The sequence below is a fragment of the Ictalurus punctatus genome, chromosome 7, assembly GCF_001660625.3.
Source record: "Ictalurus punctatus breed USDA103 chromosome 7, Coco_2.0, whole genome shotgun sequence".
Classification (NCBI taxonomy): Eukaryota; Metazoa; Chordata; class Actinopteri; order Siluriformes; family Ictaluridae; genus Ictalurus; species Ictalurus punctatus.
Genome location: NC_030422.2, coordinates 24,298,993 through 24,314,126, shown reverse-complemented (window position 1 = coordinate 24,314,126; position 15,134 = coordinate 24,298,993). Strand labels below are relative to the sequence as shown.

Here is a 15,134-nt window from a genome sequence, read left to right as displayed (position 1 = left end):
GGGGTATAGTCTCCCATCATGCCTAGTTGTCCCAGGATAAGCTCCAGATTCACCAGGGTAAAATGGTTACTGAACATGAATGAATGATCTAACCATTCTCATTATAGCCATGTATCCAGTCTAGAACTGTGAAAATGTCCCAAATTTGTGTTGACATGATCAAGTTTTTACGCAGCTATGAAATAAAAAAAATTCTGTCACAATTAATCCTACAATCAAACTTGTGCAGCTTCATCTCTGTAATGTGAATATCGACCAGGGGATGTTCAGGCTGAGTAAGTCTTTGACTGTGTTCCCTACCTGGCTTTTGGTTCTCTATCACTGCTCAACTTTGCTGCATGTGTGTGACTTGAGTCTCTTTTAGCCATAGACTTCATAATACGCTGACGATATGTTTACTGTTGATTTACTCTGAAATTTAATAAAAGTTTATAAAACGTGATAAAAGTGACACAAATAAATGAGTGAATTATTTTCAAAGACAACACAGTGGGTCTAAATGCAACTATGAAGAAAGCCTAAAATACCCCCCTGTTGTATAGCTGTTGTATGACAGTTGTATGGTGTTGTGTAGCACATCCCGTTACGTAGACTTAAATATCTTATTGTTCAGTATTTATTCAAACAAGAAACTTGGACATATTTTCCCAGAAGTGTGAATGTAAACTATGGTAACTGTTCTCACGTAAATGAAAGTTCTTACTTATTCATAGTCAGTGATTCGAAGCATCTTTCTATAGAGCACTCTGATGCTTTTGCCTGTGCTCATCTCCACAACCCTTTATCTATTTTTTGTACCTCTTATCCTACACAGGGTCGCCTGGAGCCTGGAGCCTACCCCATGGAACTCAGGGCACAAGGCGAGGGAAACCCTGGACGGGGTACCAACCCACCACAGGGCACAATCGCACACACACTTCAGACAATTTGAAAATGCCAATCAGTCTACAGCACACATCTTTGGACTGTGGAAGGAAACCAGATTACCTGGAGGAAGTTCTCCCCATGAAGCATGGGGGAAGAATATGCAAAGTCCAGGATTTGAACCCTCAACCCCAGATGTGCGAGGCAAAGACCTGGAGTTTACCAGTTATTAAATTTTACTTTAGGTCATAAAAACCTATTCAAATTACTGCATCCCCCTGCAGTTTTATACAAACCTCTACAGAGCAGCCTGTTCAAGTTTTTCAGTGGCGAGTCAAATTTTGATTCATTCTGGACAGAATCGGTTCAGTGAAGTGACTCGTGATGGCTTCACCACTACAGAGAACCACGTCTGCATCTCCTCATATAACTTGGCTACATGAGCGAGAGATCAGTTCCGGAGGACAAAACAGAAAAATGCAGACAAGATGAGACACGATCGCTTTTAGACTATAGACCAACATGTTTTCGCAGATCTCCGCTAGTGATATTGTGTTTTTCCTGAAAGTGGTTTTGTACACAGCTTTTTAAGGCACGATTATTACTGAAGTCTGTAGTTTCTCTTCTTTCCAGCCCTGGGGCATTCCTCCAGAGTTTTCACTTTTGGACAAACGAGGACGATTTTCAAAACTTTGAAAAATTCCAAGTTTTGGAATTATCAGTCTCAGGAAAACCAGAAGTCGGGAGAGGAAAGGGGGATTTAGGCAGGGCACAGGGTGCTGGTGGCAGTTATAGTGGTAGTTATTGTGTCTTTTTTGGAGGCTCGGGATGGAGGTCACTTGGTCAGTGCTTTGGCTGGCGCTCATTGCTCTGGGTGTGAGCAGTGACAAAGAAGTCCGACCAGAGGTGAGGATTCTGTCAAACACACACACACACACACACACACACACACACACACACACTGCGAACAGATAGAATTGCACACTACATTGTGAGGTGATGAGGTCGCATGTGTTTTAATCTTGACTTGTCATTAAAGTACATCAAATGTGTACATCATGTACAATACACATGAACATATTTTTTTCCCCAAGATTATATTTAATATTTTTTTGACAATGTAATATGATGTAATAATGTAGACTAGTCTATACTCTTTTTTTTTTTTTTTTTTTTTGTAGTAATGAACTACACATCAGTTCATCGTAAGATTAGGAATAAAATCATACTTATTTAAGTGGCAATCAATTTTTGTGTCCTATTCAGTAGCTATGGTTACGTTTAAGTTTAGGCTTACATTTTGTGTGGGTTTGTGATACAGGAGTGTAAGCACACACTTTAGAGTTGAAGTTGGGCTGTGTGTTAAGTCATGGAGAGGTTCTGGAAGAATGTCTGGTTTGTCAGGTAGCTGGAGGATTAAAGAGTTTAGTTATATAAACCTGTGTAACTGTTGTTTTGAGTATTAATGTTAATCTTAGGCAGAATCATGTGCTGCCTCCTTCAGGTCAATTTTTTTTAAAGCACTATACAAGTGATAGTCCAGTCCAAGAGCTAAACAGCTGAGGGTCCAACAGGGTTTCCTTTTCATAAAAGTTTCCAAATGGAATCTCGAGAAAGCTTTTGGTTATTAGCACATCACTGATACTAAATGACCCAGACTTTAGGTATTCAGAAGATCCTTGTCAGCCACTGACTAGTCTGTACTTGAGTAAGAGGCCTTCAGAGAAGCAGGACATCTCGAGCTGACACCAGTTGTGTGTATTTGAGCTACATGCAACATCTGATCATCCAGCAGTAGAGATGACTGTCTGGCAGATGCACAGAGGTTGGATGAGCAGGAAAAAAAATTAAAGAGCAGGGATAGGGATAGAGAGAAAAATTCAGTAAACAAGTAAGTAAGAGTTTTGGAACATCTGACTCAAATGCAAGCCAGGGCATTAATCTAGGTAAAATAAACACTCAACAGATCAAAAGGATTGCATGAGCATCTAAATCTCTGAGCATCTCTTCATCCTGCCTCCTCTTTCCATTCTTCACATTGTGATAGTCAGCCAAGGCTAGCAGTGGAAAATTCAGCCTAGCTGGCTGAAACAAGGCTGTTCCAGGTTTCCACAGACGATAACAGTCTCTCTGCCTGGAGTCACGAGGGAGTCATGTGATCCAAATGAAAGGTCACACTGGAGGTTAATACCCATATGTTAAAACCACATCTGCACCCCTTCTGGCTTAAATGTATATAAGATAAAAGGAATTTGCTGAACTAGTGTTGGCTGTAGTACAACAGTCTATAAACAGTTCCGTTGAAAACGAATACCAGGTATTTAATGGTATAATGTGCTTTGAAAAGTCAAGCTGGTGTAAAGTTAAGTCAGCCAGTCTTTAGTTCTTACTGGCTAAACTGTAAATAAAAACACCCAAAGTCTGCTTTTCTTTTTCATTATAATTGAGGTCATTATGCATCATTTTTTAATCATGTTCAACCATAATGTATCGTTCAGTATTTAAAGCTAGAGTCCCATGGTCCAACATTGGTGTTGTTACAGGTGCTGTTAACATTTTATTAAAAAAAAAAAGAAAAGAACTATAAACCATTGAAAATGGTTGGATGGTTTTCTCTTTCTTTCTTTTTTCTTTCTTTCTTGCTTGCTTTCTTGCCTTCTTGCTTTCTTGTTTTTTTTTCTCCACCTCCACAGTCTGCAGCTCACAGAAAGACGATTCCCCTAGTATTTACTCTAAGTAGTATTTCAGATGTAATGCAATCAATTTCTCACCGACATTTCATTTTTTGTGAGTAGCGATGAGGCTGGATGTGTCTGTAAATGTGCATTCTCACATCCAAACACTGCTACAAGTCAAAATAATAAATAGAATCTCTCAAATCTGACAACTACTATGTTTAAATATGCTGAAAGTAAATAACTGTCAATCATGATGATCAAGCACTTTTTATGAGTGCAATTTATGACCTCCAGATTTAGATTGGAGAGTGTACAGAGCATGTACTTTATTTAATATAATTTCCTGGACTTCACTCACTTTCTGAATGTGATAGCTTGTGAAACTGGGCTGAAACTGTTGCTGTGGTTTGAGCCAGTGATCAGGTGAGTTTGACACTAAATAGGTCAGTGATCCGAGCCACCATTTGGCTGTTTGAGACCAAATCTCAGGCACTGATGACCACAATTCCCTGTTTTTTCCGCTGGCAGAAGTCTGAGGGGAACAACTGAGTCGGTCTGTCTCTTTCCAAGTCAAATTCAGCAAACTTCTGCCCCCGCTGCCTCTTTTGCTCATTTCGTTGTAGGTTCTGCTTTGTTTTCAGGAATCTGCTAGCGTTTTAAGCCTTTGTTTTTGTTTATTTGCATCCGATTGCTTCCAATAACCCCTCTTTCTCTTTCTCTCTAATTTAAAAAACAAGTTTCCTATCATTTATGTATGCTTGTGCAATCTTAAGTACTTCAAGCAGGTCTGTTTCTCTCTCTCTCTCTCTCTCTCTCATAATTCAAAGTCCAAATATTCTATTAATTCAAACACCAACTGTAACTGAGTTTCAGGCTTTAAACTCGTTCTGCAATGTTTTCTTCCTTCAGAACACTCTGTCAGCAGTTTTTTCTATTAAACAAGGCACTCGGATGGCTCATTTCCATATCGTGTCATTAGTAAGGACATGTCCAAGATGTTGCAACACTGCAAGACTGTTTTTCGGGAAAACAAAGTTCTCAGAACATCTTGGAGCTCTTGGAAAATGCAATATGTGTTTGTCTTATTATAATCAGTGTGAGTGAAATGTAAATGTAATTTAAATGTACATTGGGCTAATTTTACTGCATTAAGTCAGCAATCAGAGAGCACAGGAGGAGGTCTCTTTCAGCTTAAGAGAAGGCATATGTTTACTGCCCTGGCATGTCTGTAGGTGAGGTCATAGCATATGGCTGTGCTTAGCATCAGAGGTGGCATTTACTGTAAGTTTTCCCCTTCAATTAGAACCAGGTCATGAAGGGGAGTCATCTTTATATTTAAAAGACAATTAATTAAGTGTACAGTTTACTAACAGATAATATATTTAAAAGTGAAAAAGATTTTTTTAAAGTGAAAGATTTGTTTTTGCTTTTTTAGTCGAATCTATTTGTATGTTTTACATACATTTACTCTGCAGGTGAAACTCAGGAACTGTCATTGTATTGTAATGATGTTACAGCAGATTAACATCTACTTTGCCGAGCTCTTTCAGCTTCCCCAGTTTACTATCTTTTTTTACTTGATGTGTGGTCGTTTAAGTATGAATAACTTAACCTCCATGTCTGAGCAATGCTCTTATCCTGATGTGAGTGATGTTTCTGTCATAAATAAAGCCTCGCCAGACTGACTGGGGTGCAGGAGACTTAATAAAGCCTACCTGTCTGTGTCGTAGAGGCCAACACGCTGACTCTTCCCCAGTCAGAGGAGTCAGTAAAGGCTTCTAAATAGAACCTTTGACGCTCACTGCTGGGTGTTCCAGAGGCCTGGTGCATGCTGGGATTGCTGGCAGCAGTAAGAGGCGACCTGAGGCCTCGTGAGTCAGAAGTGAGAGAGGTCTTCTGACAGAGAGAAAAAACATGAATATAGGAAAGAGGAGAGGAGAAACAGTTTGGGAAAAGAGGGATGAAAGGATACATATCGAACAAAGAAGGAAGAGTGGAGGAAGACAAAGAGAAGTAGAGGAAGGGGTAGCTTGCTAAATGAGATGAAGAGAGAGGAGGAAAAGGAGGAGGAGGGGGGGGGGGGGGGCTTTTTCATCCCTCTGAGCTGGAGTGTGTTTTTTCCCAGCATTGGGAAAAAAGACCACAGCGTAGCGGCAACACACAGGGAGCAGTCAGAGAGTGGGAGGAATGGAGCAAGAGAGAGAGAGAAAGAAAAACGAAGTATACTGACCAGATTAAGGCTAAAATATAGTGCAGCACTCTGTACTTACTTATGCAACATTAAACATAAACCATTCCCTCCTTCGAAAAGTTCAGAATATCATAGCTTCAACAGAATAGTGTGTGCAGTGACGTTTAGTCTGTAAAAGTGGAATTTGATCACAAATGTGACTTTTCTTTTGGATAATTTTGTGGGACAGAGTAATGCAATCGTTTACTAAAGCCCTAAACAAGAGTTAATTTCCAGACACAGAACACAACCAGGAAGTGGTGACTCTGTCATATGTGGGTTACTTTACAATGCTATTGAGGCTCATTGTGCAAGCCATTCAAAATTACTTCAGTAGGTCTGATATGTAGGATTTGGATATATGCAATTTTTAGCCTAACTGTTCGACTAATTATGTGTTTGGAATGACTACGCATTGAGCTCATAGATGTTAAAACTGTCTTAAGCTCTTGGAAATCTCTAGTCTCCTCCTATATTACTGTCTCACCCTGACTCCCTTTTGCTGAGTGTGTGTACAATATGTCCTACAAACTTCTCATCTTTTGTTTTCATTTAAAACACAATGCACACACACACGCACACACACACACACACACACACACACATATATATATATATATATATATATATATATATATATATATATATATGTGTGTGTGTGTGTGTGTGTGTGCGTGTGTGTGTGTGTGTGTGTGTGTGTTTATATATATATATATATATATATATATATATATATATATATATATATATATACACACACACATATATACATACAGGGTTAGAAGGGTTACTTTAAAAATGTATTCTATTACAGTTACAAATTACTTCATAGAAAATGTATTCAGTAACATAATCCAAGTATCACAATATAAACGTAATGTAATCTGATTAGTTTTGGATTACTTCAAGGTCACATATGTAAATAAAGTCAAGAAAAAAGCAATATGATCTAAAATACTGTTATTTACAGCTTATTTTAGAGCTTAAGACATATTCAATTTAGATTTGTTTAAAGAAAATAGATAAATGAATAAATAAAAATTTACATCACAAAAGTTAGGGAGATCATATTCTGGTTTTCCAAAGAGAGGCCACCTTTATTCCCCCGTGTTTTAATAGCATTCAGAACAGTGTTACTATGAATGCAGATTTTAATCCACTGAAAATGACACACTATTAGCGTCACATAAATATATACATGTATAAATTCCTACATTCTTTTGAATGTCCATGGGATAAAATTAAATATTAGATGTCACAAGTGTATCTTCTGCCTTCATTTACACATTTGAATGACCATTTAATATGAAGCAATGTGATAACATGAAATTAAAAATGACCTTATATGGTCATGGGCATTGCTTCGACTCAGGACAGCTGTCATTTGCTGCTATTGTCAAGCTATTGTTTGACACAGTACACAAAAGCGCTTCACTTTCACGTGCTGAGAATAGGCTAATGGTTGAGAGGCAGGAATTTGGCCAATAGTTTCTGCAAGCCTTTTATAATCGACTAACTGGTGTGCGAGAAGGTGGGAATTACAGAGAGGGGTTAAAACAACGCAAATATGAGTACACACATAATGCAGTATTAGACCATAAGCACATCATAATGAAATTAAATGACATGAAATTTTTCTCAAATTTAGATATCCAGGCGCTTTTTTAAGGTCTGAAAAAGAGGACGTATGGTCAGCCTAACAAAAGATTAATTTATTTCCTTTTAAATTAAAAAAATTATAATCCTGATAGTATTTCCATCTTTTACAAAATGTAACTGTAATCTGATTACTTTGTTTTTGACGTAACCGTAATGGATTATATTTACCATTTTTCTGTATCCTGACTACGTAACACAGTTACATGTATTCCATCACTCTCCAAGCTTGTGTGTGTTTGTATATATATATATATATATATATATATATATATATATATATATATATATATATATATATATATATGTCCTTTATTAAACACCAATGCTGTTTTTAAGTGGTTCCCCAATGAACCTTAATAAGCTTGTGGAGGTGGATATGAGAAAAATGCTACAATCTTAAAAAAGATAGATGGGAGAAATAAGAGGAAGGGAGCAGTTTTGAGGTTTGGGGTCTGAAGTATTATTCAAGAATTCCTTGTAATTTTTCTGACTGAGTTTGTGGTCAGAGTGGAGACAGACGATGTCTGAAGCATTAACCGAAGCTACAGTCACACTTCCTTCTGCATCCTAATGGAAATACTACTGAAAATTCTAAGGCATTCATGCTCACTAGCCTGTTTTTGGTGCAGTCTGCATATCTCTTGACCTAGATATGACCCAGGACGACATTTAGGGGCATTGATCTTTTTTTTTACCGCACCCTGAGTCTAGGTCTTTATGGTCTTTCTGGCTGAATAAGTGAATGCTCTGTGTGTTAAGGGTGTAGTGTTTCCCAGGCTACTGATTTTGAACAGACCAGCCATTTTTGTGATGTCTCTCTCCAATTTTACTGAAACTTTTGCTAAACATCAGTGCCATAGTAGAGATAGAGTGGCTAGATTAGACCATTTCTTTAGGCTGAATGGCCTAAAACAGATGTCTGTGTGTTTGATGGGCTATTAAAGGGAGTGTGTATTTGAGTTAAGAGACTTGTTTAGTTTTTCTCTCGTCACACACAAAACGAAGCGCTGTTTATGAGGGTGTGATCCTTTGAAGCACTATGAGCAGACTCCGTGCACTGAGTATATACTGAGTGTATGTAGTAATTAGTTTATATGCATTTTATTTTGTTGTGTTTTCCTTGATCTTCTTTTCATTCTCTCTCTTTCACTGAAATGTTTATTTTTGTCATTTGTTACATGCTGTTTCTGGAAGAAAGTCAGCTTGGCATCATTCTACACAAGTTCAATGAAGGCCACACACAGACGAGGAACACTCCTACACATTCTGGTTCCTCTGTGTTCAAAAGAAGACAAACATACTTCTCTTCAAGCTCATATATAGTAAAGAGCTGACACACACATCTTTTCTTTACCACTGATTTATCATGCTGATTCTGGCTGTTTGAGTCAATTTCCCTATATTCATTTCAAGGAATTGTGTGAGGTTGGGATGTTGATGTAATCGGAAGAGTGGTTCAGCAGCTGTAGATAGAATAATGTAGGTTCAGAACTAATTATGTTTGATGACCGTAATTACATGACGTCATGTATCTTCCTCTCTCTTTTTTGTTCTTGCACTTTGGTCTCTCCCTCAGATATGGCTACAGCAGTATGGATACCTTCCTCCTGGTGATGTGCGTGCTCAGGCTATACGCTCCCCTAAGGCCATCGCCTCTGCTATCTCCGCCATGCAGAAGTTCTATGGCCTCACCATCACAGGAAAGATGGACTCTGAAACAATCGAGTAGGTCTTAGTCTCAAAAGAGCCCATCAAAGAACAGGCTACTGGTGGTAAAATAATAAACTGATCAACAACCAATGACAAAATGGCATTTCCACAAATAGACATGTTTCATACACATGAGCATATATCCAGGCTACTGTCTGAAGAAGGCTAATGTGAAGTATAAATGTGTGATCCTGTTTTCAGAGCGATGCAGCGACCACGCTGTGGGGTTCCAGATAAATTTGGCAGTGAGCAGAAGAGCAACCTGAGGAAGAGACGCTATGTCATTCAGGGTCAGAAGTGGAACAAAGCAGAGGTCACCTTCAGGTGAGACACAGCCATTAACATTCAAATAACATTAAAGGAGCATTTATTATTCACACTAATTTTTCTTCTGATTTTAATTTTGGGTATGAATTGTATTAATATTGATTCACTGGTGTATTGAACAGCATCCAGAACTACACTCCTAAAGTGGGTGAACGTGCTACTTATGAGGCCATCCGGAAGGCCTTCAAGGTTTGGGAGTCCGTCACACCATTAAAGTTTCGGGAAATTCCATACTACCAGATCAGAGACCGGCCAGAGAGCTTCGCTGACATCATGCTTTCCTTCGCTGAGGGCTACCATGGTGATAGTACGCCATTTGATGGGGAAGGAGGCTTCCTGGCCCACGCTTACTTCCCTGGTCCAGCGATCGGAGGTGATACGCACTTTGACGCAGCAGAGCCTTGGACAAATGACAATATGGAAGAAGGTAAACATGGGGGATGTAGGAAAGAGGATGGATTACTTCATCAGATTAGTCCCTGATGTTCCACATTATCTTGGTTCTCATTTCCTTCCCCTTTTCAGGGAACAATGTTTTCCTGGTAGCAGTGCATGAGCTGGGTCATGCGCTGGGTTTAGAGCACTCTGGGGATCCTTCTGCCATCATGGCCCCGTTCTACCAGTGGGTGGATACAGAGAATTTTGTGCTTCCTGATGATGACAGACGTGGAATACAGCAGATTTACGGTTTGTCTATTTTACATAAGGGCCCGGTACACTTTAACTCATGGCTCCACTGAATAGAAATAAACAAGGAGGCCTTCTTTCTGCACGCAGTCCTGTCCTGTCAACTCATGATAAATTTTTATGTATTTTTATATTAATCTTTGAACCAGATTGTTTAGGAGCCAACGTACAAGCATAACTTCGTGACTCTTCACTGAATTTATAAAGAAAAGTGTAACATCATGTACAATTAACTCGGACAGAACTTGCTACCATTATATTTTATGTATAAGTTTAATAAGCTGTTTGAGCAGATCTTGAAAAAAGAATATATATCAAAATGCACACTTACGTAAATGAAGTTTTTTTAAAAAATAAACCTTGAAATAATCCATCTGCAGGTTCTCGGTCAGGAGAGGTGCCGAACCCCCCTGACCCGCAGCCCACACGCAAATCTGACAGACCCTCAGCTGGGCCTGATATCTGTAAAGGCCACTTTGACACCATCGCCATCCTTCGGGGAGAGATGTTTGTCTTTAAGGTTAGTACTGACGCCAGTTGAGGGGATTGTGAATGCTGTGCAGAACAGAGATTGTGTGGAATTCCTGTAGCATTCAAGCTCTCTACCATACTATATCAAATGCATAGTGTACCGGTGACACACTGTATACTGTATATTAAAAATCATTAATCAGCTTCAGTCTTTTCTCTCTCTCCCTACAGGAAAAGTGGTTCTGGCGAATGCGGGATGGTAAACCTCTGCAGGGTTACCCCATGCCCATCGCACACTTCTGGAAAGGCCTGCCGAACTCTATCAACGCTGCGTATGAGCGAGCGGATGGGAAATTTGTCTTCTTTAAAGGTACAGCCACAGTTCTGGTCCTGTAGTATTCAGTTCATGTTTACATCAGTGGATACATTTCTCTCTGTTTTTCTCTCATTCTGTAGCCGAAAAGTACTGGGTGTATAGCGAGGCCACTTTGGATCATGGATATCCTAAAACCTTCAAGGAGCTGGGCACAGGCCTTCCTAAAGACAGAATAGATGCTGCTCTCTTCTACACCCCAAATGGAAACACCTACTTTTTCAGAGGAAGCAAGTGAGTGTCTGTGTTTAGGAACTGTCATTGTATCAGGAGTCTAAGAAAAGCCTGACATTTTCTTAGTAATTGTAACGTGATGTTAGTTGTAACATCATTTGGCATCATTTCCCTATAATGCTGGTTCCGCTTCTAATTTTGTCACCTCTTTTTTTTTTTCTTCTCCAAGAAAAGAAAGATTCTCTTCCCTTTTTGATCTTTAGTCTTCGTTTCTATTTTCAGATATTACCGCTTCAATGAGAACACACGCTCTGTGGATTCAGATTACCCCAAACCCATCAATACATGGAGTGGAGTGCCCGATGATATCAAAGGAGCCATTATAAACGAGGATAGAGGTACATGAGTATACATGTTTACATGTGTGTGTGTGGAGGAGGCAAAAGGGGATGAGGGTGGGAGGGTGGAGGAGAGCAGGTGCCACCTCAGATGTAACCAGCTGTGTTGTGTGAAGTTCATTAGGAGGATATGACTAGGCTACAAATTCTGATTCAGCAATGTGGTTCCTTCCTTGTGTACACTTTATACCATGAGCACAGGAAATAACTTTCTTTCTCTTTGTCTGAGAGATGTGCACTAATTCAATGTAGATCGGGTTAAAAATTCTAACCCCAGTCCTGAATCAATATTACTGACAGCCTACTATGTAATCATGTTGGAATGTTACCATAATAACAAGTGTAAATAATCATGTTCAGCATCGTGCTGTAAAAAAAAGATGAATGATTTGAACCTAAGTTAGTTGGAGTGAAAAGATCTCAAGAAATGAGAGGCAAGAAAGTTAGAGTTTGGCATAATGGTAGTATTATGGCTTCTGGAGCCATATGACCTAGAAAGTTATTTAAACTGACAAGGATTTTGTTACTTTCATTTAATGCTGTAGTAAGTAAGCATAAGTATATACACGTTTTTATTTGTACATGCTGGTACATAGCCATCATATAATCAAGTTAACACCCCTAAAACTGTCCCTGTGATATATATTGTAAAAATCTGATTAGAAGTTCCTGTCCTACTCTTTCCAGCCTACACCTACTTCTACAAAGCTAACAAATATTGGAAGTTCAACAACAAGCAGATGAAGGTAGAGTCTGGATACCCCAAGTCTGTCCTGACGGACTGGATGGGCTGTGAGCGTGAAGATTCTACAAAGCCGGACGGAACTGATGAGGAAGTCATCATCATCGAGGTGAACAAGTCAGACGGTTTCCCTGGAGGAGCGGCAGTCATAGTGCTCCCTCTCTTCCTCTTGGCCTGTGTGCTCATGGTTCTGGGAGCATTGCTGTTCTTCCGACGCTACGGTACCCCACGACGCCTCCTCTACTGCCACCGCTCTTTGCTGGACAAGGTTTAAAGTTTAAGGGATAGAAACCGAGAAGAGATAGGGATGGAGGGGCAATAACAGGGGTGAAGAGAAAGGGTGTGGGGAGGGGGATATTGGTAGGCTTTGCTCAGATGGAGATGATAAGGACTTTGAGATTGTTTACAGAACAGCAAGGAGGAAAAGATGGAGGAGGAGGGAAGGAAGGATGAAGAAGTGAAGTGACAGAAAAGGGAACAATGCGTATTGTTTTGGTAGTTACTTGTACATCTCTGCCATAATGAATAGAACCATGAAGGAGAGAGAACACTACAGAGAAAAAGAGGGAGCTCACTGAAAAAAAGAAGCATTTTTCATTAAATACATTAAAAGAAAGTAAAGCACTTTTTATTGTATCAGCCCTCCCTCTTCCTCTCTTGTAGTCTGTCTCTCCCAAATCCAACGACTCCAGCCACAGTGCTGTATGATTAATGCCTTTGTTTCTGCTTTCGTAAAATTTCCATCTCACCTCTGGTTTTAGCTCTTAAATTTAGCCACAATTTTTTTTTGATTTCTCCCAAAACCCTTATATCCTTATATTCCCTTCAGTGCCATGAAACACTCAGGTAATGCTCATTACCTGCATCCTGGAAGATTTCATCCAAATTAAAACCAACATTTCAATTTACAGATGAATTTATAACCAAACGAATCCGTATTTCCACAAACACGCTTGCGTTTGGATTAAAAATATTAACCCCTAGAGAAAGATGTCTTCAAAACATACAGTATATCTCAACAGTAGAGACTGCTGTATTTGAAAGGGTAAAGGTGAAAGGTCAAAGTTCAGGGAGGACGTGTGGCTCAGGCTCCTGAAAGGAGGCCGGTCTTTATTTACACCCCGAGAGAAGAGCTGTCTTGCAGGTACATCTCCAGATATTAATTTTATAAAGTGTTTGTTACCATGTATTGTTATTAATGTAATTAATGATTGCGCTTGTAGTTATTATTATAACTATGGTTATTGTTATTATTGTTCTCCGTATTTAGTCCTTTTTTAAAAAAAATTCGTAGTCATTTCAAGTCCTGCTGGACAGAGGCAGAATGTGACTGATATTAAAATGACTCTCAATTTATTTGAATGTTAAAAACATCAGGTTGTTCCACAGGAAATAAACATACTTGTATGAAAGATTTGAAATAATGTTGAGGAATTCTAGAAATGGTTAGGGAGAAGATCAGAAAAAATACGTATGAACACCAGCCCTGTTGACAGGCCAAAGTTGCTGCGTGTTGTTTTTGCAATAATGTTTATGTGCCTTTATATGAAAAAGAGAGAGAAAAAAACCTCACTGGATTTATTGTATTTGGATGGTTCTGTGGAGAAAACCTTGTTCTTTTGGGTGGAGCAAACGTTTTCAGAGAGGAATAAACCTGATTATGGAAAAACATAATGGTGCTATGTATTTTATTGAGTACACACATCCACATCAAAATGTTTCATAAATGTAGTCTTAACAATGATAATAATAATGATATTTATAATGATGATGACTTACTGTAAATGGAAGGGAATGTGATTCTAGCTTGTTTCTTTTTTTTTTTTTTTGTATTGCAGGAATGAACAATGAAATAAAAGTATTTTGTGAAATGTTCTTTTGCCTTTTCCTTGTTTTTTTTCTGCTTAATCCTCTTTATGTCTAATCTAAATCTTTCTTCTACTAGTCTTAGTTTGAAGGTTAACCAGGAATGCTGATTATGCTAAAACAACTGTGTGTGTGTGTGTGTGTGTGTGTGTGTGTGTGGTGTTTTCTCATGTTCCTGCACTGAACAGAATGAGAAGAAACCCGTTTGTGGTTTGTCAGGAATGGGGAGTGTTTCGTGGATCTTGTGTATATGAAAGAACGCGTGTGTTTTCCTTTTCAGACTTTGCAAAGCTCCCCATGTACTTTTGCTGAAAAGTTTGCTGCAGGTTCTCTTGCTTCCCAATATTCCCTAAACTACTTTTTCAAACTTCTCTGCCATTTCATTTCCTTTCTGCCTGCTCGTCTTTTCCCCCCGCCTTCTCTCTCTGACTCTGACTCTCCAATTTCTCCTCTTGCTGCAAAATTGTTCTCTTTTATGAGGCTCTTAACTGAAACCAGTCCTCCCCTTACCACAAATATCTCTCTATCTGTTTTTCCTCTCTTTCTCCTTCCTGCCATTCCTTAAGGATCTCTTTCATGCGCGCACACACACACACACCATCTGTTCATTTACTTTCTTTTCTGTTTTCTCTGTCTTCGCTGGTGAAGTTACAGTATATTGATGAAATCATCAGGCTTCCTGTCCGTTTCTGTCCTTTATTTTCTGTATCACATTCCCACACTGACGTCTAATTACTACTGACATGTTAGGGGAACCTAGAAACATGTTTACACCATTTTTGTTCCACACTTGTTTTCACTTCACATTCACATTGTTCCAGTGGAGGGATGAATCTGACGTGTACAGGAGGGTTTGCTGGTACAGACGGTGGGAAGTCTCTGACATTGTTTGGCATCTTCAATCTCTGCAACCCAGAAAGCCTCCATACTCCTTCTCTCTGTCCTTCTCTCTCTC

The 15,134-nt window shown here is 39.1% G+C and overlaps 1 protein-coding gene across 1 annotated transcript; it reads left to right on the top strand.

Annotated features, from left to right (window-relative positions):
• Positions 1–1,280: 1,280 nt before the first annotated feature.
• On the top strand, positions 1,281–14,188 carry mmp14a (matrix metallopeptidase 14a (membrane-inserted)). Its single transcript, XM_017472514.3, has 10 exons — positions 1,281–1,770; positions 9,008–9,156; positions 9,343–9,465; positions 9,591–9,895; positions 9,994–10,155; positions 10,536–10,675; positions 10,858–10,996; positions 11,083–11,233; positions 11,456–11,571; positions 12,259–14,188. Exons 1-10 carry the CDS (start codon positions 1,693–1,695, stop codon positions 12,585–12,587), a joined length of 1,692 nt encoding a protein of 563 aa, XP_017328003.1. The 5' UTR covers positions 1,281–1,692; the 3' UTR covers positions 12,588–14,188.
• Positions 14,189–15,134: the final 946 nt, after the last annotated feature.

What these genes read in the sequence shown, in the direction of transcription:
- mmp14a (XM_017472514.3), top strand. Translation starts at nt 1,693, where the DNA reads ATGGAGGTCACTTGGTCAGTGCTTTGGCTGGCGCTCATTGCTCTGGGT. An exon ending in AAAGCAGAGGTCACCTTCAG is followed by an intron (nt 9,466 to 9,590) that starts GTGAGACACAGC and finishes TGTATTGAACAG; the next exon opens with CATCCAGAACTACACTCCTA. An exon ending in GAAATTTGTCTTCTTTAAAG is followed by an intron (nt 10,997 to 11,082) that starts GTACAGCCACAG and finishes CTCATTCTGTAG; the next exon opens with CCGAAAAGTACTGGGTGTAT.